This window comes from Apteryx rowi, unplaced genomic scaffold, assembly GCF_003343035.1.
Source record: "Apteryx rowi isolate R43461 unplaced genomic scaffold, aptRow1 scaffold_71, whole genome shotgun sequence".
Taxonomy (NCBI): domain Eukaryota; kingdom Metazoa; phylum Chordata; class Aves; order Apterygiformes; family Apterygidae; genus Apteryx; species Apteryx rowi.
The window spans coordinates 471,151-494,671 of NW_020450994.1; the positions used below are offsets into that span (position 1 = coordinate 471,151).

At 35.3% G+C, this 23,521-nt stretch overlaps 1 protein-coding gene across 5 annotated transcripts in view; it reads right to left on the minus strand.

The window, feature by feature from the left end:
• Positions 1–23,521, minus strand: part of WDR70 (WD repeat domain 70) — a 147,088-nt gene that overhangs the window by 47,130 nt on the left and 76,437 nt on the right. For all 5 annotated transcript variants that reach the window (XM_026087251.1, XM_026087252.1, XM_026087250.1 and 2 more), the window contains exon 10: positions 17,865–18,039. In XM_026087251.1, coding sequence (XP_025943036.1) covers positions 17,865–18,039 — 175 coding nt within the window. The remainder of the gene's footprint in view (positions 1–17,864; positions 18,040–23,521) is intronic.

Genomic DNA, 23,521 nt, shown 5'->3' on the forward strand with positions numbered 1-23,521 from the left:
GACATGTTCAATGAAAAGCAGAAGATAAACCTAGTCAGTTTGCTAACCGCCGATATCTAAGCCACCTCCATGAGAAACACAATACATTTAACTAATGAAACTTCTGAACTTTCCACATTGTTTCAAGGATACAATGTTTCATAGTAAGCTGACACTTTATCTAATGCTTTTTCTCCCCTCACCCCCTTTTATTTAAGGAGACAACTATGTCCCAGCCAAGCCATTCTTCTTCCTTCTTGTCACTAACATCTTTGAGATGTTTTTAAAAGCAGAGGCAGTAAATAAAGGTAGGCAGCAGGGAAAGTGAAATCTGTAAAGTAGTGACAAAGCTTCTGCTATAGCCATCTTTCTGTTTTATAGATACACGACAAAATTTACTCATTTATTAACCTTTATTTTATTCCACTTAATGTCATCTGCAAACACAACCAACTATGCAACTACTATCCTGGCTACAGCAAAAGAAGCTTTATTCAATAGTGAGCGTGCCATAAGCGACATGAAGTCTATTCAAGCTTATTTCAGCACAGGGAAGGTGTTTTCTGAACAGGAGAGGTGATTTCTAGAGATGCCTCCCATACTCACCTCCCTCTCTTTCACATCCAGGAGAATTTCCAACTCAGGTACTTATACTGATTGCAAATGTGAGGCAGAAGGGCAGGACTAGCCAGGCAGAGCTACCACAAAGGCAAGTCCCAAACCATATATGGCTTTTTGAGATTAAAACCACCAATTTCACTGGAGTAAGATGGTCTCAGCAAAACAACCTAGTTGACACTGACTACATTCAGTGTAAAAATTACAATTTTTAACAAACATAAAAGCATTCCAAGACAACATATTATCATAGTCCACTATTGAGGTGACAAAGGCATAAGCTAAAGCTGCAAGAAAAAAAAAGAAACCTCACAGAAACCTTTTTGTTAGTCACAAGTGAGAAAAGTAGTCAGGGTTTGTGTTGAAGGTGATCGCATCAGAGACAGCCAGCAGTCACAAAGAGCTGTGATCTCAACCGACAAGAAAGAAACATTCCCAATCAAAGAGTTTTACTTTCCAAATTTTTATTTCCCCATCCCCCATTCAGTCATCTCTACTGAACTAAGCATATTCACTTTGCTCTCAGCCATACCCCAGAAAAGAGATTTAACTGTACTCCCTGGATTTAGTATATCACTTCTGAAATATCTAGTCAGTCTTTGCCAGCTGAATTCAGGAATTTATCAGTTTTTCCCTGAGTAGCTAGTTGCAGACTATCATCAGTTGCTTTTGTTAAGTCTCTTTAAATGTGTTCTCTGGGCTTTCAATTTATCTTACAGCTCTTCAGTGCTCTACCACTTCGGTACTCTACCACCATGGCATAGAAACCGGTGCTATTTAAGTAATGGTCATATTGATGCAAAACAAGATTAACTTGTGAAATTGGAGGGTTTAGTGTTTATGTCATTATACTGTTTTATGATTTGCTCTCCTCTGTGATTTTCTATCTCAGTTACATTTTCATGTTTCATTAGCAGACCTTAAACACTCCTTCATTTCTCTAAATCCTAATTAACCCATAATGAATATGGTTACCTAACTTTATTTGCCATAATCTGTACATCTGACTGGCCACTGTATTTAACTAACTTGTATGTTTATTATATTCTCATCTGTTGCAACTAGGATCATTTTCTGGGTGGAGGGTTGATATTCTGGGGGGAGGCAGGTCCTTGGGATCTTGTGTTTAAGCTCACACACTCAATTATGGTTCAATATCTTCCAATAATCTTTAACATATATATCATACAGAAGCGTTGCTAGTTATTTACTGCGAATGAACAGACAAAATGCTTGGCTTTTTCTTAATATTCTGCTGCTTTTCTTGAGCAGAAGCAAGGAATTGTATTGTGATGAAAAACCTACATAACCAGAAAAATAAGTTAGAAAAAGTAAACAGCTCTAGAACTGTTTTTAATGCCTATAAAATCTTCAATCCCCTATAATAAATCATGAATTATATCATGGAACTATTGACTGAAATAAAAACACAAGAGTGAAATGCTTGATCTGAAAACATCAGGATGTTACGGAAAACAGCATTCTTACAAGATGGGCCATAGAGCAGTGTAGTCGAGCACAGCGAAAAATGAATTGGCATTTTCTTTAGTGAAACTGATATAAAAAGTTGATTTCTATAAATCCAAAGACTTCTCTAATATTTACACCAAAGACAACAAGGCAAGGCACCCAAAACATTTGACCAAATGTGGTTTTAGACAAAACACGGAAGCCAACAGGCTGACTTGCCTTAAAGAAGTCTCTGGACCAGTTCAGAATGATGAGAAAGTCCTTTCTAACTGACCTTGCTTTCTTCACCATCTACAGCTGTCAATTTTTAAGAATATTGTTTACCACAGTAGATGAATTCATTTAAACAATAAGAAACTATCAAGAAAGATTTCGGGAATCCCATTTTGGGAAGATGGCTTCTTAACAGCATTGCTAAATATTTGCCTAATGGTTTAAAAATGAAACCCCAACTGAATGTTTGGCTGCATTGTCAAACTTTGCATTTGAGAAAATAATCTGTCTTGGCCACAAAAAACAATAAATATTGCTAATAAAAATAGTCTTTGGAATCTATTCAGTTGGCTTCCTTTGGGGATTTTTATACTGCATGTGAAAAACGTATGAGCATGTAGAAGAAATGTTCTTTGTATCTTTTCATAATTTATCTAGCCCATCCCATCCTAACCTAGCGAATTTATGGTTTTCCTATCATAAATATGGCTTCTGTAAGCCAAAAAAATACCCTTTTGCCTCTTTCAAAAAAATTTAATCATCCTCAGACAGACTTGCCCAGCTGTCAAAGGTTCCTCCGCCTTCTCAGAAAAGAACCAAATTTGATCAATTGTTTCTTCCACAGAACTCCATTAGAAATTTACACTTAAAAGATACAACCATAATACAACATCACTGTAAGTCCACAGATCTCTGTGAACTCATCTATGTAAACAGAGCATTTCCAAAACCACCAGAGTTTCATCATTTAAAAGTAGCCCTTTTGTCTATTTACAATAAACAAGCAGCCCAAGAAAATATAAAGGAGCTACAGAGATGTCTCCATAATGCAACTGCCCTAAGTTATTCCCACCATAATTCAATATACTTTCTCACGTTCTTCCAGCCTTCAGTGTTCCCAAAGTTTAAGATCATTTTAGTAATCCTAAAGAGACACTGTGTGAATGGAGTGAAACCTGAGTGAAAATAAATGGAAATTCACATTAAGCTAATCTTTCTGATTCAATAACGCTAGAGCCAAAACTGTTGTAGTTTGCAGTGAGTTGTCAAAGGTAGATGCACAATAAATTAATGTACCTTCTTGCTCAAAAAGCAACTAAAACATATGTATATTCCAACATGAAGGATGCATTTTTCTAAGAAATGAACAGTCATGTTCACTTTTACTAAAATATTTCTTGCAAGATATAGACAGTGCGTAGGTCTGGTTGGTATTGTGAACTATTGTGTGCTCTATATTACTTGATTTTTCCCATAAAAAATGCACCGCAAACCATTCTGCCATATTTCCACTGCATATTAATTAAAAGAACACAGATTTTAAAAATGTGCATGTGGTTTTATTTTTTGGTTGGAAAGGAGGAGGAGGAGGAGGAAACATGTCACAGTTAAAAGAGAAAATTGTTATTCTGCAACATGAAATATTTCAGTGACAAAACAGGCATTCTTAACTCAGAGCCTAAGTGGTTTATAAATAATGCTGTGCAAGGCTGTTGATATTAGACAATATACTTATTACTGAATTTCAAGGGCCATACTCCATCTGAAATAAAAAGGAAAAGCACCCAGAAAACAAAAAATTCCATCATCTTTCAGCAAAGAAAACTGTTGGGAGAAAGGGTTGTTTTGGAGAAGCTAAAAAGACACTTTTTCTCTGCTTCTTTTACAGGTCAGTGAGGAATGGGGGGGGGGGGGTGAGGAGGGTTAAACCAAAGGTACATTGGCTCCAATCTGCAAGATTCAGAATTGCTAAGTGCCCTCAATTTCAATTACCTTTAACTCATCATTTTACTTGACAAACGCAGCAACTTCAGGGTTAGGCCCCAGAGCTAAGTATGAATAAAATGCAAAAGGAAGAAGACAGTTGAGCTATATGGTTGTTAAAAGAAAAGAAATGGGGGGAAAAAAAGCAAAAAGCAATTTAAGCAATTTTTTATTTTCTTTTCAAGCATTTTTCCTGACAGATCCACAATCATTTCTTTGATGTTGCTTGTTTTCTTACATTAATTTTATATAATTCACTAGCTAAATAAGCAAACCTTAAAAACTATACATTTATAAGCAAAAAACTGAAAAACTGAAAAATTTTCAAAAATTATATTCTGGAAGTAGTTTTTCCTAACTGAACACAGTGTTACACAGCGAAAAATTATGAATTCCCATTAATCTTTAGAATTTCTGAATCCAAAATCACAGATAATAAATTTACTGGTTTCACAAATAAAATATTACAGAGTTAATCACTCAAGCGTTTCTGTATGTACAACATACAGTGGTGAAAGTTCTTTTGACAAAATGTGGTTTTGTCAAAAGCATTAGCTCAGAAACAACATGCTGCCTTAAATAACTGGCAGTCTGAGTTTTGTGGTAGTATCAGCTTCAATCTAACAAAACTTATAATCTTTCAGAATTAAAGGTACCTTGTAAAATAAGTTAGCTTTAAAGCTGAGATTTCACTGCTTCTCCAAGATGATGATCCGGTGTACCACAATTTGATTTCTGATACTCAGTATGGAAATGACTTGAAAATGAGTGTTTCAATTTAAAAGACACACCTGTATATTTTTATATCTACATTGCCCAATGCCCTGTCACACAAAGCTTCCCAGCTAGCTTACAGACCAGCAATCAAGTACCTAAGCATTAGGTGGAGCGAAGAAACCTTTTAGAAAAATGCAGCTTGCTGTTTTACAGTAGCATTCATGAATATATTTGAATCATCGGTGGCTTTTATATTAAATTTTACTTTTTAATAGATATTAAAAACAGATTATTGTTTGAATACATTACAGCAGATCATTCTTTTGTTCGGAATAGCATGCTTAAGCCAATTGATCTCTTCTCTTGTCTCATTTCATATAAATAATCTGATTATTAAAACTATGGTAATGCAAAAATGTTCTGGACAACATCCAAGACCCCCTCAAACAGGCTGCAGAATCTCCATCCCCTTTTGTCTCTGTGGAGTACAGAAGCCTTACAGAATTTTTCCTTCTGCCATTAGCCTTTTCCTCTACTGTTAATGTTGCTTCAAAACCCTCTTTTCTACTCTCTTCCTACTTCCATTTCTTTTGTGACACTCTAGTACTTCTCCTGACTCCAATTCTCTTTCATCACTAGCATACCAAAATATCTTCTCCATCCAACAAAAGGAATGATTCCTCTGTTTTTTATCCTAGCCTTCCAGTTTCATTTCAGCACAGTATTTCACTCATGCCTGACAACTACAGCTTTCTTCTCTATCAGCAGTGGCATCTTCAGAGGAGATGGAGATCTGTGGATTGTTGTTTGTGAATAAGAGCACTGAACCGAATGTCAAAAACATCATTTGCATGAGCTTTTTTTTTTTTTTTTTTTTTTTAAACCAAATAGCTCTGTCTCTCTCTTTCTGCATTGCTTTTTTTCATACTTTGGCCTCTTCATCCAATCCTTCATTCTTCCCCATCCTCCTGCTCCCCCGTCACCCCAAATCTTCCTTTTATTCCATCCTCATTCCTTTTCAAACCAACTTAAATTTCTTCCAGAGTCTCAACAGATCTATCCCTGACAAATCCAACAAATGCTACCCCATCCTCAATCTCATCAGCCTTTGAAAAAAGTGCATACTCTCTGTTCCCTATTCTTTGTCATTTTTTGAGGTTCAGTGTTTCCTGTACACCTTCTACATGTTGACTCCCTTATTTACTGTTTCCTCTGGTTCATGACTCTCTTTCCCTCTCCCAGTTTCACTGGCTATTCAACATTACTTGGTCCCTGAATTTCTCTCTCTGCAATGTATTGTACAAACCTTATCCACAACCATGATTACCAATATTTTCATGCCATTAAACTACCTTCCAGTGAAAGGTTCATCATTCTCTATCTGCTCAACATCTTAGTTCATCTTGACATCACTTTGTGAATGTTTAATTAGCAACTTAAGTTCAATATGCCGAAAGCCATTCCTGATTTTTTTTCTCCCCTATCTACCATACCTTTCCTAAATTTCCCTGGAAGATCTAACCTTTACTAACCATCTGTCACACACAAAAAAAAAAGTTGTTACATGCATCTTATGGCATCATTTCCTTTCTATCACATATTATAAAATACACTACAATAAATCCAGGCAGTAACCTGTTGCCAGTATTTTTACTTTGACTTGTTTACACTCTTTGCATCCTTCTGCTCCAGTGCCTTAATGGATCTTTACTTTTAGGGTTGACTGTCACTTAACTTTGTCTTACTTAACAGCTCTATTGTACCAATGAGTTAAATATATATTCTGCCAATGATAGTAATTTCAGATTACTTGCTTAACCCTCAGGCACATCTCATATGAAGAAAAACAAAGTCTAAATCAACAAAGTCACCATTCCCTTTTCTGTACTATATATAGACATACAGTCCACTGTCATTCAAAAATGAGAAAAAAGAAGGCAAATTACAATTGAGTATGCACACTCCCTTTTGTGTCTTCAGTGCCAATCCCTCACTAACTTGACCCCAAATGATTCACTTTCTGACTTAACCCTGTTCGTTTCCTAAGGCGAGCAATCTAAACTGAAGTTTGTGTTTTATACATGCAGACACACAGCAGCAGACACTAGCTGAACCCTGTCTGGCAGTCTTACCTCAACGCAACATCCAAGCAACAGCAGCGAGCTGCTTAGAGCCCAGCATTCATGTATTCCTACAGCCCTGTCAACTCCTGTCCCATTTAGCACCACACTTCCATGCATGAAACACCAAAATCGACCAGGCTTTCGCATCTTTTGTCAAATGACAAGCCACTGGCTGGCAATGCACTTTCTGCTGACTAAAACAGGCGTCCCTACTTGCTCAGAGCTTCTGAAAAAATCATTCAGGCTCCTGAAGGTGGTCTTGAATATACACCAATCCTCCCATTACAAGGGCAGGAGCACACACACGTGTCCTAGCTGTGTTTTTGCAAGCCCTGGTGAAGCTCAGCCTCTGTAAAGATCACAGCAGCATACTCTGGTGACCTCAACAAGATAAACTTTGTTTATAGGTCTTGAGCTCAATCTGCTCTCTGAATGAGATCACAGAGCTGCACACTGGTGAGGACAACGAAATAGGTCAGGGAGCTAGGATACAATGCAAGGAGCTCTTAAAAGTGTCCATAAAAAACACAGTCCACAAATAGAAAATGAATCAGATTCTTTCAGAATATTTTACCCTTTACATGTGAACTAATACAGTACTTTTTAAACTGGCCATCCCATCTCAACCTTAGTACAATGAATTAGAAAGAAACTTAAATATAACTGAACACAGGTAACTGCTTTCAGCAAAAAACAGTTAAAAGCCAAGTTTGGAAGTGACAAATACACATGGAAAAAAGTGAAACAGCAAGCATAAAGGCTTTTTTTTTTTTAACTATACCTTAAATATTGCTTAATGAGTATGAAAATTATACATTTTGAATTATCTAAGAGTACCCTGTTTAAATTATCAGTGATTAGAAAGATTATACAAATTCATAAACTTTATTAAACTAGAACTTCATTAGGAATTTGTGTTCATACATACACACACACAGAGACATACTTTTTATATATTTACACATAACGTGTGAAATATATAGGTAGTCATTTCCAGCTCCAAATCTAGTTCTCTATCTCATGAGAAATTTAAAACTTGGTTCAAGGAAGGCAGCTGTTCCATGGATGTATCTGGTTTCAGTCTGTGTAGTATCACTGTAGTCGTACATTAAATAAAACACAGCTGGACAATGCTCCACCTATTTCACCACCCTCTCTGCTAACTGTTTAGCACTAACATCTGTTGAAAACAAACTTTATGAAATAGGGACATCATGGGAAAAAAAATCTTTGTTTTAAAATATTTCACACAACAAGTTTTATTTATTTGAAAAGAAACCCTCAGGTATACTCAATTAGATTTTAATTATGAGTTTTAAACCTAGAATTCAAAAGAAACTTGCTCAATCAAGGCTGTCTTGGCAAAAATATACTGTTAACGCAAATACTTTTCATTTTGTATGTTTGTTGTTTTCTTCTATATAGTTCTGTAACTGCTGCCAAGAGATGGTGTAGTTATACAGTTTACCTTCTCATCTATAATCATGACATATCAATAACTTCTTTGGTTTATAATCTTATTATGAATTTTATTCAAATGTTATGCAATCTTTTTTAATTAAAGAAGATTAACTAGACTCTTACTAGAGTTTCTTCAGGAATTGAGAGCAGTCTATAGGGTATTAACAGAAAGTCAGATACTTAAGCAGTTTTAAAAGTGTATCCTCACAGTAACACACCTTTTAATGGACACAGCTCTGAAACAATCTTTCTATACATGCAAATAGTTTGTTCTTTTTCAGGCCTCCTCTGAGCCGAGTGATTATTTCTACAGGCTAAAGTTACATACAAAAGCTATGCTTCATTATAATTTATCTTCATTTTTTCCAGCTTCTCAATCTCTGACTGATTCATGGGGAACATTTTTGTATTAAAAATATGCGTATATTTTCTTACTGTCATAAAACTCAGCACATTTCAAAATAATTCATACTTATTCTATTGAACTTAAAAAAAATTAAAATACACATCTGCCTGTTTCTCTTTCACAATTTTAACTTTTCTAAATTACAGTTATGAAAAGGTTACACACAAGCATTTCAGAACATTAAACTATGGGTTTTCTAGGCCAGTATCCGGTTTTTGATAGTGGCCAGTGACACAGGAATACATAAAAATCCCACAACTGTAAAACATAGAAGACTATTTTATTCATCTTCTACATTAGTTCTCTGAAAAAGTTAGAAATCTGGTCAATTACTCTATTTTTTTCTACATTGATGCAGATAAAAAGAGAGTGAGGAAAATTAAGAAATAAAAGAAATGTTCACTGGGTTATAATAATGAGAAGAATCAGAAGAGAAACATATGTTCTGAAACATATGCAATATGTTTCAAAAGTTAAAAAAATCCAAATCATGATTTTAGTTTTGAGATTTCTATGCAAAATTATCTAAGTATTCTGTCAAAAATGGCCATTTCACTAAAAAAACCCAAAACTTTTAAGTTCCTTTTCTATTAAAAACAAACAAAACCCAGCCAGCTCTCAGTACACCATGTTTTTTTAATTTACTTCACATTATTCTTCACTAATACCCCAAAACATAAAGTTTTCTGAAAGATATGAATTGATGAGAAAAGTAAAGCCTGCAAGAGTTACATCCAAATATGAAGCCAGAACGTGATGAAGGGCCTATAAATTAACCCAAGAGATAAAGCAAACATCTGTGGAAAGAAAGTACCAATCTTCAATCAATACATTTCACTGATGAGTAATCATTAATTTCCTACCTTTTCTGTTGTGCTTAAATAAATTCACCTTATCAAGCTGTAACAGCTTTCATTCTCTAATTATTCTAAAATATGGGACTTTTAGATTTCTCTGATGCAACAAACAATGACTAAGAGTTGCACAGAAATATACTTTTCATTGCTTGTAAGAAATTCACAGTATAAACCTGTTGTCCATCTCCTCACTAGCATCAAGAAATAGTGACATGCTATAAACTACAATGAGAAAAATCTGAACCCTAAATCAGCTTCCTAATACACATGCCAAGCACAAAATTCTTTTCTTAATTTACAAATCCTATCAGGCTCTGAACCAATAACGTGTTCAGCTTGTTTGAGCAGCGCATATACTAGAGAATCTGAAAGCCATTTTTCTGGTAAACCAGACCACTCTGCAACTCGCATCTTGTTAGAACTAAACGTGACACCTGTACTTATAACTTTCTGCCTCTACGCAAACACTTTTATTACTACTCACAAAGTTATTAAATAAATAAACAAATAATCTAAACTAACAGAAGCCAGGTCAAGAAGGCTCCTGTATCCATTTCTGTTTAATCATTATTCATGTTACATGACTATTAACAACACAATATTAATAAAGCTAATCATATAACTGTAATGCTTATTCTTTTCTTCTAAAATTGTCATTTTTAATTTATCTTTGTAAGCTCTACTGTTATTCCTTTAAGTAGTAAATCAAAGATAGATATGTATCATTGTGGGATAAGCCTGTCTCCTTTAACCATAGATGAATCCAAAGTAAAATCCTTTATGCTGTTTTCATCAGGGTGTGACAGACTTAAGATTTAGAATCGCCTTTCATCACTATATTAGATAGTGCAAACATTTAAATAGTTCTCAACTATAAACTGTTTATTACATAAGAGAGAAATGCACTTAGAAATACAGCAGGGCACATTTTATCTTAGCTTATGATTGTCAGATTCTTTACTTCTGCTAGTTTCAGGGTACAGATAGTGATGTACTGGCTAAACCAGACGTATACAAAAAGGAATAATATATGAATCTGTTAATAGTTGCTGCTGGCAAGGTTGTTTGTGATTTCCAGTTTCTGGAGCAGAGGTCTGGCACAAATACATATGGAAAGAAAGGGTGGGATATTATGGATATGGAAAACTTACCTTAAGTTTGAAAGGGAAATATAGTATATTTGGATATCTTTCATCTTGTATTTATACAAGAAATTTCCAGATGTAGCCAGACTGCCCTCTTCAAAGCATGAAGCATGTTACATGCCTGGGGGAAACTGCAAGATTTGCCTGCTGTTTAGTTGCAGTAGTGATATTCAGCAAACTTTAATAGAGATAATTTACAATGACTGTTCTTAATATTGGCTTGTTTCACTGAAAACATTTTAATGCCATGAAGATGTCAATATAAAGCTAAAACTCCATATAAGTAAAACCAAAACAAAATGTTCAAAGTGAATATTCCCTGGCTCAAGTGATGAATCAAACCTAGCCAGTGTGAAAAGAGAATAATATTGGAATGTTGCGAACCATCAGATGCTAAAGCCACATTACAATCTCTGGTTAGTAGAAACTGTAGCTGAGTAGGCATAAGCAAAATAATAAACATTCTTAGTAGACTGATATCAGATATACATTTCACGATTTAGTACCAAGAGCTGTCTTTTGCATGCCTTAGCATACACAAAAAGCACCCTGCAACTGTGCAAAGATCCAACAATCTCCTCTTCCCAATGCATTGGTATAACTCCCCCCCAAAGGACTTTCCAATTAATGGAGAAAATATTTACAGCAAGTCTCAGATCTTACTACTAGTTTTCATTACTCTGTCTGGCAACATCAGCTGTAAAATCCATTAAGGACAGCAAAATAAAGTTTACAAAAAAATTTCCAAATAAGATCTGGGCTCGGATTCCCAGCCTAAAACAAAAGGGTCACCCCATTTAGGCCAAAAAAATTTATCTTATGTGATCTTTCTGTATTATCTATTCTGTGTTGTTGGTTGTACAGGATTTCTTCAAAATGGCTCCACTGTTTGTAAAACTTTTCACCTCTGAAAACACTGCCTTAAAAAACTTCTTTGCAGTCATACTGTGCAATACAAAACTAAAGCTTACGAAAAGCCTTTCAAAGCAAACAATAGCTAAATATAGAAAGGCATTTATCTTACATCTATAAATCATGCAATTATTTGGAAAATACTTTTAACATGAGTATTAGTAATTAAAAAGGTACAAAGTTTAGATCTGCTTAACTTCAGAACGTACTGCGACATCCCACTTTTCTTTCCTTTGTATTTTGAGGATAGGGTGGCTTAAGGGCATGTGGAAAATTGGTTATTGCGATTACTGCTTGATCACATCACTTTTGGGGACATTCATGTGGGCAGTCTATTTGTATAGTGTAGGATTTCATTATTAGTGTGCATTTTAAGTTCTGTAAAATCACTTAGAGCTTTAGCTAAGTAATTTAAAACTGATCAAAATACATAAATTATTGTAGCAATTTAAAATCAAAGTAGGGGTTTAAAACTGGGAAAAGGAAAACACTAGCAAAGCAATAGTTCAGCAATACTGTAGCAGATGCTTGCTTTTGAGAAGGAAATAGCTGGCAAAATAGACTGAAGAGGAGCTGAATACACCATGAAGTCTTTTATGAAACAAGAAAGTAAAAAAATACAAATTAATCACTAGCTATCAATCTCCCCCCCAGCACTGAATCAATTTATGTTTAACGAGAAGAAAATTATGCTGCAAAATCATAAAACATTGTAAGTTTCCTGTTCAGATTTATGCCATATAAAAAGATAAACCTATTACTGATATATCTGTCAAAGCTAATTCTTTACTACTTAAGTGGAGCTGTCAGATACCTACCAGCCTATAAAAATTAGCAAGGTAAACAAGGTCCCTAAACCCTTTAAACAGACCCAACTTAAGAGAGTTGGAAAAAAAACAAACAAGCTTTTGGGCATACAGGCTGTTTTTCTTGTTCTTGAAGGGATATAAAAGATATCACTCCTTACAAGTTTTGCCTCCCCAATATCCTTACAGAAATTATTGCATCATGGCTACAAAAATATTTCCATAAAATACATGAAGTGTGAAACTGAGAAACAGGATTCAGTGTGTCATCTGCAAAGATGCTGTTCAGGTACTCCAGAGCTGAATGTACCCAGGAAAAGTTAAGGAGAAATTCTCCTCCATCATATAACAGGTAGCTTTATCAGGTGGTTCAAAAGACTAAGAAAGACTAACAAAAAAGGTTATTCTTTCTCATCCTTGTAAATCCTAACTGTAATTAATGAAGATGATCTTGATCTTTTCCCATTTAGAGTGAAAAATGAGGGGAGCTTTCTGTGTTCATGAGTTGAAAGGAATTTCAATCAAACTGAAGTCACAATACATTGTTAATCGGCCCTTTGAGAATACTGATAGCCTTTACAAAAGAGACCTCAGGCTTTCAGCATCTCTATGAGAGAGGTATTCCCATTTCTAGATGGGAAAACTGGTGCGCATAGAGGTTTAATGATTGAAAAAACACACAATTCTTGATATGAAGGACTAGCTGCATGGATCAGCTTGCTCAGCAGTGTGTAGTACTATTGGTACTGCAAAAATTTCTGAATGGGTAAGCATAAGCAAGGTCAGCAATTTGAACGTATCTGAACTGCAGGTAAATCTACTGGTTTTACTGCACTCTCCTGTGAATCAATAATTTTCAAGGTCCTGTCTTATCTATGACCAACTCTCTCCAACTCTCCACATTTGCCAGACACTCTTCATTTCTCAGAATATTTAAGAGTGTTCTAATGTACTATACTATGATTGACTATTTCACACTATTGTTTCCACTATTCACTGGAATTTTGAAGGAAGTTATTTTTTATGCCCTTTGAAGCTGTTATTTTAAGCCAAGTTGACAGTGTTCATAATATTTCAAACAAGTTGACAGATAGTTCTGCTAATGTGCACTGTAAATGCACATGTACATGAACCTTAAAGAAAAACCATGCACTGACAAAATAACACACATGAGAAAATAATACAGATTTATGACAAAATGAAAAAACCCTCTGAGGCAGGTGATTATAATGGATCATGATCATACTGAGGAAGTTTGGAGAAAGGCGAGGCAGAGCCGGAATGCATTTGGCTAATTTCAGCATTAGCAAGTTACCGATGTCAGTTAGATGGAGACGGGAAAAAAAAAAAAAAAAAAAAAAAAACAAAAACTGTTCTTCCAAAAGTGTTTTTACTCTCACTACATACAGCTGGGAGACTTGGAATTGCACCAGAAAAACAGTGGAAGCAGAAAACTGAATGAAATATTCACTGTGTGTGTGTGCGACTAGTCAGAACGAAAGAAGGAAATGGATCACACACCAAAATCATTTGCCAGACACAACACTGTAATTAAGAAAAAAGGTAAATGCCTAAGGAGCTGTAAGTGCCTTGGAAAAAAAACAGTTAACTCATGACCCTAACTTACAACAAATAGTTACTTTGATTCCAAATGAGAAAAAGACGCAGATGATAAAATATGGGATAGAAAGGATCCTTTAAAAAAAAAAAAAATATATATATATATATATATATTTAACAGCACCATTCTGGACAAATTTCTACACTATTGAGCAGTGAACACAAAGTGCTGCCAGGGCAGAGAGGAGGAACCCACTGTAAAAATCTACTTTTACCGCAGCGCGCCAAGATCGGGGTTTACAAACAGTGACTACAGTCAGAATCCTGCTCACTAGTGCAAGTCAGTGTGTCGTGTAAACACTCTGCTCACACTGCCCATGTCTCAGTTTATTAAATAACCCCACGATGCTACCGCACAGCAGGTTGTTTTTCTACATTTGCCTTTGATAGGATTAAATCAGCAGGATGCTTGCGGTCAGGTGGGAAGCTCTCAAGTCATGCCTGGAGCAGAGGATAATAAACTTACAGTCAGCAGTCAGAAACTATGGCCACAGTGGCAAGGGAAAATTCCTGGGAGCTTTGCCAGGTAGCTCCTGCCACCTTGTACAGAGGTATGAACTTCATGAACTGCCAGAGAAAAACAGTGGCTTCCTGCCAGCACTGCAGCAGCATACCTGCCTTGAAGGCAGCCAGCAAACTGAGAGCCCCTTTTGCTCAAGGAAAGGGCGTTATTAGGCTCTCCTCCTTTCCAGGGATAACCACTGGGTACTGCCGGTTTCATGGCACCTCTCCTATGGGAAAGCGGGGACATTATGCTTTCATTGTAGCAAGGAGACAAACTTCCCTCTCTCTGAAGTAGGCTCTGCTGTTGTAAGAGTTTTGAGTCTTGTCTGCATCTTGAGAAATAAGGCTAGAGTAGGTCAACTAACATACCGGTGTCTCAAAACTGAACCTGCCTAGAAACCTTCACAGACACAGGGATAGCAGGCACTGTGGATGGTTGGCCTAAGTAGAGTGGGCCCTAATATCTGATAGGAACACCACCCCAGACTTGGTTTGTGTTCTGACCTTCACATGCAGGAGCACAGGTCAATGACAGGGTTGAAATGCCTCTTAAATTTTTGCTTAAGAGAGAAAATGAATTGAGACTGTCAAACTAGGCCCTATTGGATCAGCTTTGGCATGACAGCTCTACTAGAGTAAAGCCAAGAAAGTTACTTCTAACTTCAAATACCTTCCTGAATTTGTCATTTTTTCCTGCTGTATATGTGCCAAATCCATGGTCTACAATAATGATACAAGAATCTTTCCTAACTGATCAAATATAAGAAATTAGAACAACGTTCTCCCTTCAAACAGTAGTTTTTTCTGGTTTTTGTTTTTACAGACTCAATACAGCCTTTTTAGCTTAAATACAAATGCTGCCTTAATTTTGACATGAAAAAGAACTGTATTGTAATATAGCAAAATCTGTGTACAGAGCTCTACACCATTTCAACAAAATAAAATGCTATTTGATGGACTGGAAATTAAAAATTTCTTCAAAAATCAAAAGTTAATATTTCACCTATTTATTTCTTCAAACAGCTTAGCTCTAGCTTCTTGATTCTTACAACTTATTTTGTCTATTTTCCTGTCTCATCTACAGTTGCTCAAACCCCAAAAACTGCACCACGTTGATATGCCTTGAGCATTTTACTGTTCCCTTTAGCAAGCAACTCTGCATCCTCTGTCAGGCTTGTAAGTGCCTTCACCATTCCAGTGCAGGACTCAGTCCCATCCTTCTCTCTCTAAATCCTACACTGAATACTTTGTTAGCACTTATACAGTCACATGTTCCTGTTTTATTTATTTATTATTTCCACTCTAGTAATGTAAGCTGAAAGGTTTTTTTCTTTTTTTAATTATCTTACTCTGGCGAGGTGCCTTTTGAAATGCCTGATTTTAACCATAGACACAGATTTCAAAAGGGTACTGGCAGCTTTATATAAGGATGCCACTAAAACACAATTCACTACTGCTGCTTTTGGAAAAGCTTGCACATTTCTTAATGGCACCAAGAAAAGTGAAGACAAAAATTCTGTAGACTTTAAAAATATAAATTCAAGGACACGAGGAAATCTCCTTAGGCTTGCATTGTTACACAGGGGTCACCAGTTGGAAATTGCATAAGATGCACAGGGTATATCTTTAAATTATTCATAATCACCTTAAACTGCACTCAATCAGCATTGCAATATGTCATCTTACAGACACACAAAAGTTCAAAAGGAAAAGCACATGAAAAAGCAGACTACCAAGAGCACTATTGTTAAAGCTACACCAGAAAGCTTAATATTTCAATACTGTATATGTTAAAATAAACAGCATACACAGGTGATGAAAGCCAGTCTCTGAAAAATTTATTATTCTGTTAGAACAAGTTTACACTTAGGATGAATTCTCAAGCTTCATGCCATTAGGAAGTTTTACTGGGTTTATAGTGGAAATAAAAACAGAAATAAAAATAGACGACAATCCAAAAATACAGGCTGTACTTTGAATATGATCAACCAGCTTTCTTTTCCTTTACATCTGTACATTTCCCCTTGCCCTCAACAATCAAATGTTATTCAGTCTTTGTGAAAAGTTCCCTAAATTGCCTGTTTTCCCTTTTAAAATCAAATGTTTTGAAGGATGAAGTTGAACAGACTAACATAAATTACATTAATTCAGTATTATTTCCCCAAATCCATCCTATTCTACTGGAGTTGTAAAGCTTTCAAAGATTTATGATGTCAGTTTGATTCTAAGGATTATTTTTTTTTTAACCTCTTCATCCATATTCTTATTTTTGGCTTCCTAACAAACTGACCCTAATCTCATTTTCTCCTGCTACACATGCCATAAGCACTTATTCCATTGAAGTCAAAGGGACATGAGACTGGGGACCACTTCCTTGGATAAGATGGGTACAGATGAGATAATTAACCATTAATTTAAAAGGCAGTAAAATTCTGACGAGTGAACTTGTATTGCAAATTTAGCCTTTGGAATTGGGCTGGTTTGTAAACTCCACTACCCAAAGCAATAGAGAGCATTGATTGCTCCAAACTTTGAATGATAAAGTAGTAATATGAATTTTATGTATCCTTTGTTATTTAGATTCCTAACTACTGGAAATACAATTTTAAGTTGAACATGAACAGGACAATTAAATTACAGACAGAGTCTATTTCATCATTTTGCATATTTAAAAAATTTTAAATAGTTCTAATTCTGACTCTTTCTGACCACACTGCATTTCCACAGATTGTTTAAATTTGCCTTAATGATAAATTTTATATTTTGGATAATATAACAACAACTGGTATTTAATGTGCAGCATTGTACTTACCCACTTGGATGCTGTTGCCCTCCGTATATTATCTGGATGAATAACTGATTTCAGTATGAAGTTTTACGAATTACTGCTTAATGTATTCAACATTTCAAATAAATATGGAAATATAACTTTTTAATTACTTAGGAATCAACAAGAAATGACAGCTTTTTCCACAAGCATCACATCTTAAATTAATAATACTCTAAATAAAGGTATGTGGCCAACTACTTTTTTTTTTTTTTTTAAACCAGACTGCCAACAGCTTCCTTCACTTCTTTGCATTGAATAGCAGCAAACTGAATGACCAGTTGTAGAGAGTTAGAGGAAATATTAAATCTTGCTTACACAATATTATGTTTTCAGGGGAAAAAATATATAAGAATAAAAATACTCAAACCAATTTTATCAGCTTCAACATTCAGCACTTTGTATATTAAAAGCCTGTACTGTTACCATATGCTTGACTTACACTCATATTTTTATCCCAGATCTGGATGGAGCCATCCTGACAGCCAGCTGCAATAAGTTTACCATCTCTGCTGTATGTGCAAGTTGTAGGAATCACCCGTTTACCTTGAACCGATCGTGGTTTAAATACGCCTTTGTGCTTTTTTTCATTGTTAACATCCCATGTCCTCACAGTTCTGGAAAGAGGTTTAAAGAAAGAATTGTTTTACACACAGCTAATGTATACGAAATAATTCTTCTTATGATATAGTCAAACACTTTTTTCAGCACAAATGGCATATAATATTGCTTAAATAAAAATAATAATGGCAGAGTAGCATATAAGATACAGCATGATGGTCAGGAAACTAAAGTATAAAACCACTTTCCAAGTAAGAAACTTTGTATTAACTAACATGCATGTGAAGTTAAAAAAAAAAAAAAAATCTCCCAAGCTCTCATCTAAATGTATATAATTACCTGGAACTGAACAAATGACCAAGGGCTAATATAAAGATACTACATAGTATCCACCGCCACTGGAAATCAGGAATATAAACGCATCCAGTGCTTTACAAGAATTAAGACTTCAGGAATCAGGTATAAATGCTTATACAAACTCATCTACTAAACAGATTGCCTCCTTTGTTCTGACAAGGCAACAACTGATAAACCTACTTTAAAATGGCAGTACTGCAGGCTGGCTGCTTATTATTCAGGCTTTTATTTATTTTTAAGAGGCATTTTAAACAATTAATTGCAAAATTTTTGTAGTTCTATTTCACTAAATCTAAGGGTTTTGATTTCTGTGGTAAAAGCGTTCTTCAGATACTTTACAAAGACTCATTTATGTAATACCATTTCTTAGAGTTGAGTTTTTCCCACATTATCAGCACAATAAATACATCCTCTTTCTTTTTAATGGAAAAAGAGCATCTGCCTTGGTCTTCAATGTTTCTTAGAGACATAAAAACATCCAAATGAGAGAGAACTAAAACACTGAGATACAGGTGGATTCTTTAAACTGTCTTAGATACAAATGTTTTCTGTCCATTTAATATGTTGATTTCTTTCCAGATAAAAATTCAAAACTCTTCTGGCATCTAATGCAGAGAGGAGTTTCAGGATTTGGCAAAGGAAGGAAGATCATTAATTCAGAAAGAAAGAAATCACTAAGTTCTCAGGACAACCTCATTTGTTTAGACTATACAAACACTGCCTGTGATCCAGCCGCACGTAATTCACTGGTTCTCTAGCAAAGCAAATACTACTCGATTAAGGCTGCCATTTTCCAAGAACCAGGCAAGACACTGAGGCACAACACTAGCAGCTTCCATCACAGCTGCAAGACCAGATAGGCTACAGAGCTGACATACATAACTGTAGGACAAAAGAAGCAAGAAAATCAGCCAGGAATTGCTCATGGAAGGTATATATAATTGTATGTATAATGAGAAGAAAGAGAAATCAAGTGAAATGGAATAAATCTCTAGTTGTCCATAATAAAGTCAAGATTAGTTCCTGTTTAAAAAGTCTCCAAATCTTGTAACTGTAAGGCATCAATTAATTGCTCTATTTGGAGCCCCAGCATAGGACATTCAAGTTTCCTGCTCTTTTTCATTTTTAATAAAATGTTAAATTGTGATACATTTTCCAGAGTCATCTAAATAAACCTATGCTGCTATGTATTGCAGAAATGAATGTATTATTTCTTCAATGAAATAACTACATAAGATACTGCAATTTCTTGAAAGAGCAGTTTTTGTCAAAACCTCAATCACTTTGTAACACTATAAATTAAATTCAAACCTTCTTATTCCTTTTACCTTTCAACCATAAAGAAAGAAGGAACACTCATGGCCTATCTAGTTCTGCCTCATGCGTAACATAACAAAGGCCAAAAATTTTGATCCCCAAATCAAACTTAACATCAGCAGGTCAGCAGCACAAGAAGAAAAATCCAAGTTTCCTGAACACCTTCTTGTGCTGTAGACAGTCAGTAACACTGCCTCACAAATGAATTACATGCACTGTTAAAAATATCCACATTGCTTATAATGTGTTTAAATGTCCCCTCAATATTTCTTTATAGTCCCCACACTTAATACCCGTTTACTGTCCCCCTGCCGCTACTTGATCTATGAAACTTTTCTACAAGAATTAAAAAAAAGAATTATAAGAAATCAAACTGAACAATCATTCCCAGACAGTCCCTAACTCTTGAGCTAAGACTGAGCTCTTTTATCTCTTCTTTCAAGTCGGACCTTCCAAACGTTTTTATTCTTTACTGAAGCCTTCCCAATTTTATTTAAAAATAGACATCATATTGTGAAAATATCTCAAGAATAGCATGGACAAATTTCAGCTTACCACACGAATCAACCTGCTCATGGTATCTGACTGAATCAGCATCAACAGTCATCTATAAACTGTATGCTTTATATTTTCTTTCAAACCTGTGATGGACTAGAAATACAGACTATCTGAGAAGGGATCTCTGAAGCACCCCAGAACACACTTTCACTATCTCATTATAAGGACCATCATTGCACAGTTTGAGTATGATGTAAACTCATTTCTTCGGCCATTGAGATTCCCCTTTTACCCTCCGCGCTGCCAATAGCCACCTCAGTGCTCTGCCTTTTCTTTCAACTGGCACTTTGATGCCTTCACCCCTTCCACTATTTGCACTTGAAACCAACTTGCCTCTTTTTCCAGTCCCTTTCCCTCACAACATTCAGTCCTTTAATAAAATGCTACGCCTCCCATCATAGCCTGAAGGAAAGGGAATAAACAAGGAAAGAATCCCAGAAATTCATATAATTTGCCTTCATGGCATATGTCTTTAAACTGGCAGTACACCAAACAAATGCCAGCTAATGCTGCCTCTCTGCTTTCCTATGCTGTCGTCCCTCGGTTGCCATGCCACACCATGGCAAACTCGGAGAGCACAATCCTTAGATTGCAATGATGTCCGTCTTGTTTGCAGAATGCTTTGGACCATTTATGCCTCTTCCTCCTCCCCAGACACAACAAATAAATAAAGATTGCATTACGACAGTCCCCTTTTAACTTTCTAACATACCCTGGGTCCAACCTAATCTCGTTTGTGTTGAAACTAATAAAAATCTTTACCATTGCAATTCAATCAAATCAGTTCTAGACTCCTTTTGGTCTAAATAGTTTCTTATGAAGAATATTTCCATAGGTCCAAAATGAGTGTGGAATGAAAGAATAATGCTGCATTACTCTTACACTCAGGTTATGCTGCAGCATTTAGCTGAAGTATAACACTATACTTATCTGATGACAGCTACAGCAAAGTTATTTTTGAACTCCATTGAAAACAAAGGGAAAACATATTCCCTGAACAATTTTCTTAGTTCTTTTTTCCTGAAAACAGATTGTGTTTAATAACGGTTTGTTTACTAGTAAAAACAACATATATGGAAGGATTTTTTGAAAACTATCCCTTCAACATATACGCTTATTCCTCCTTCACAGCCAATATTTTTAGACTGAAGGATATGCAGAGCCACATAAATATTTTCAGATTCCTTCATAACTATTTTCAAAGAAAACCTATGCTGAAAAGGCTCCACATACGCAAGTTAAACTTAAACTTTTTTAATGGTGGATTCCACATCTGCGAAACAGATTTTGTAAAGCTTTTATATTTGCCAAGAGCAATTCAAAGCAACTTAGAAAAGGATGGGAATGTTCTTTTGGAAAGGTAATGTGGCTGTTTTCCTGACCACTGAGAAGTTAAATGATCCATATTTAAATAAACAACTAATTTAAATACTGGGGTCACTTTTTGTTTCACAAATGGCTTTCCTCTTTTTTCTAATGCTCTAAGTTATGACTAAGACAAAATATCTAATAAAATTAACTTTTGACAGTGCTGCTGTATTACACAAATTATTATTATGCAGCTGCATATCCTGCAAGCATGGAAAACTTCTCCAAGTCCTGATTCAGCAAGCCAGTGCCCATTCTAATACTATATTCTAATATGCTCCTCTGAAAAGTCAAGAATTGAACCAATTCAAACATTAAAAACCTGACCTGTCAAATCCCACTAAGTTTCTCTGCCTACGCAATCTTTGTATGTTTCTACTGGATTGCAAATCTCTCTTGCACAATATTTAATGTTGTTGGCATTTAACACAATATTAGTATATTAACTATTCTTATCAACCTTACAATACATAAAAAAGCAACAGAATATATTAGTGCTAAAAGTTCAGATCAAGCTTAATGCTGCACACCTAATGACTCTATTATAACGCCTACCTTTGTAATACATTATAATGTCTACCTTTGTAATACAAAGCTGTAAGATATGTTAAAATCATCATACAAATACTGCTGCAATGGAATTTATCTCTAGAGTACAGAATTCTGAGTCATCTTATTAGTGATACGGTGAAAATACATTTTTAGAAATGTTTATGTAATCCTCTCTATAAACGAACAACTGATCTTAAGGCAAGATTTTTGGTATCTTTTTTACTACATTATTTCATTACCATATAGGTAAGGTTGTTTTAAGATGCTTATATAATATGGTGAAAAAACTACCTAAAGTGGAATATCTACAGAGAATAGCTGAAAAGTTCTCTGAAGATGCACTCCACACACATTCTGGTACAAGACCATGTCAGCAAGAAAACTTTCAATATTGTATCCTCTTCGCCCTTTTTGAGTGTAAGTATGTTATAGGTGTCTTCTGTTGAGTACATGGGGCACAATGAAGGTTCAGTCACATGCCAGATACTGAAAAAAATTGTATGTACACACAAACAGATGGAGAAAACTAGAGAAACTTCCCATACTTGTTTGGCAGAAAAGCTCCTAAATAAACTATCTACTCCCTGCAACTGAACAGAGTTAAAACAATTTAAATTGGTACAAGAAAAGTCACATCCACCATAAGTAAAATAGTAATCACAGTAGACACAACTTTATAATTTATAACATCTTTTCATCTACTTGATTACTTAAATACTCCCTAAATGTAAAAAACAGAAAGTTTACCAAATAAAACATTTTTACCAGAATATGAAACAACAGAAACATTACAACTTTGTTTTTATGAGATATACAGCAAATAAGTTGAAGTAATTATGAAACTGTATTTTTCCATATTTCCAAATAAAATAGGTAGCCCTTAATCCCCATATATGTCTACTGCCACCATTCTGTAATTACACCTAATTTATAATTATTATTTTKGGGGAAAAAATAAGTTTGAATCTTATGACAATGAATGGGAATTATTTCCATTGTCCAGTCTATATGGATTAAAAAGCAAACAAACTCAAATTTGTAATGACACATAAGCATGACTGTTTGCATAGGCAGTAGACTCTCTGAATTACTGAGTAACAATCCTACAGCTGGCCAATATATGCAAGTTTGGGGGAAAACTAAATTAGAAAAGGAGACAGGGAAGAACTGACTATGAACGAGCATAAACTGGATTAAGGCAGCAGAACTCCTTATGAAGGTCAGGGGAAGAGCAGAGATAAAAGGAAAGCGAGACTGGTCAAGTAAGATACTAAAAATAAAAGAACTGAATAGGAGGCTAGGAAAAAGAGAAGGTAAAGATGAGATATTTGATGAGAGGACACCACACATGACAAGGAGTTCCCAACAGAGCATGGTACTGGGAGA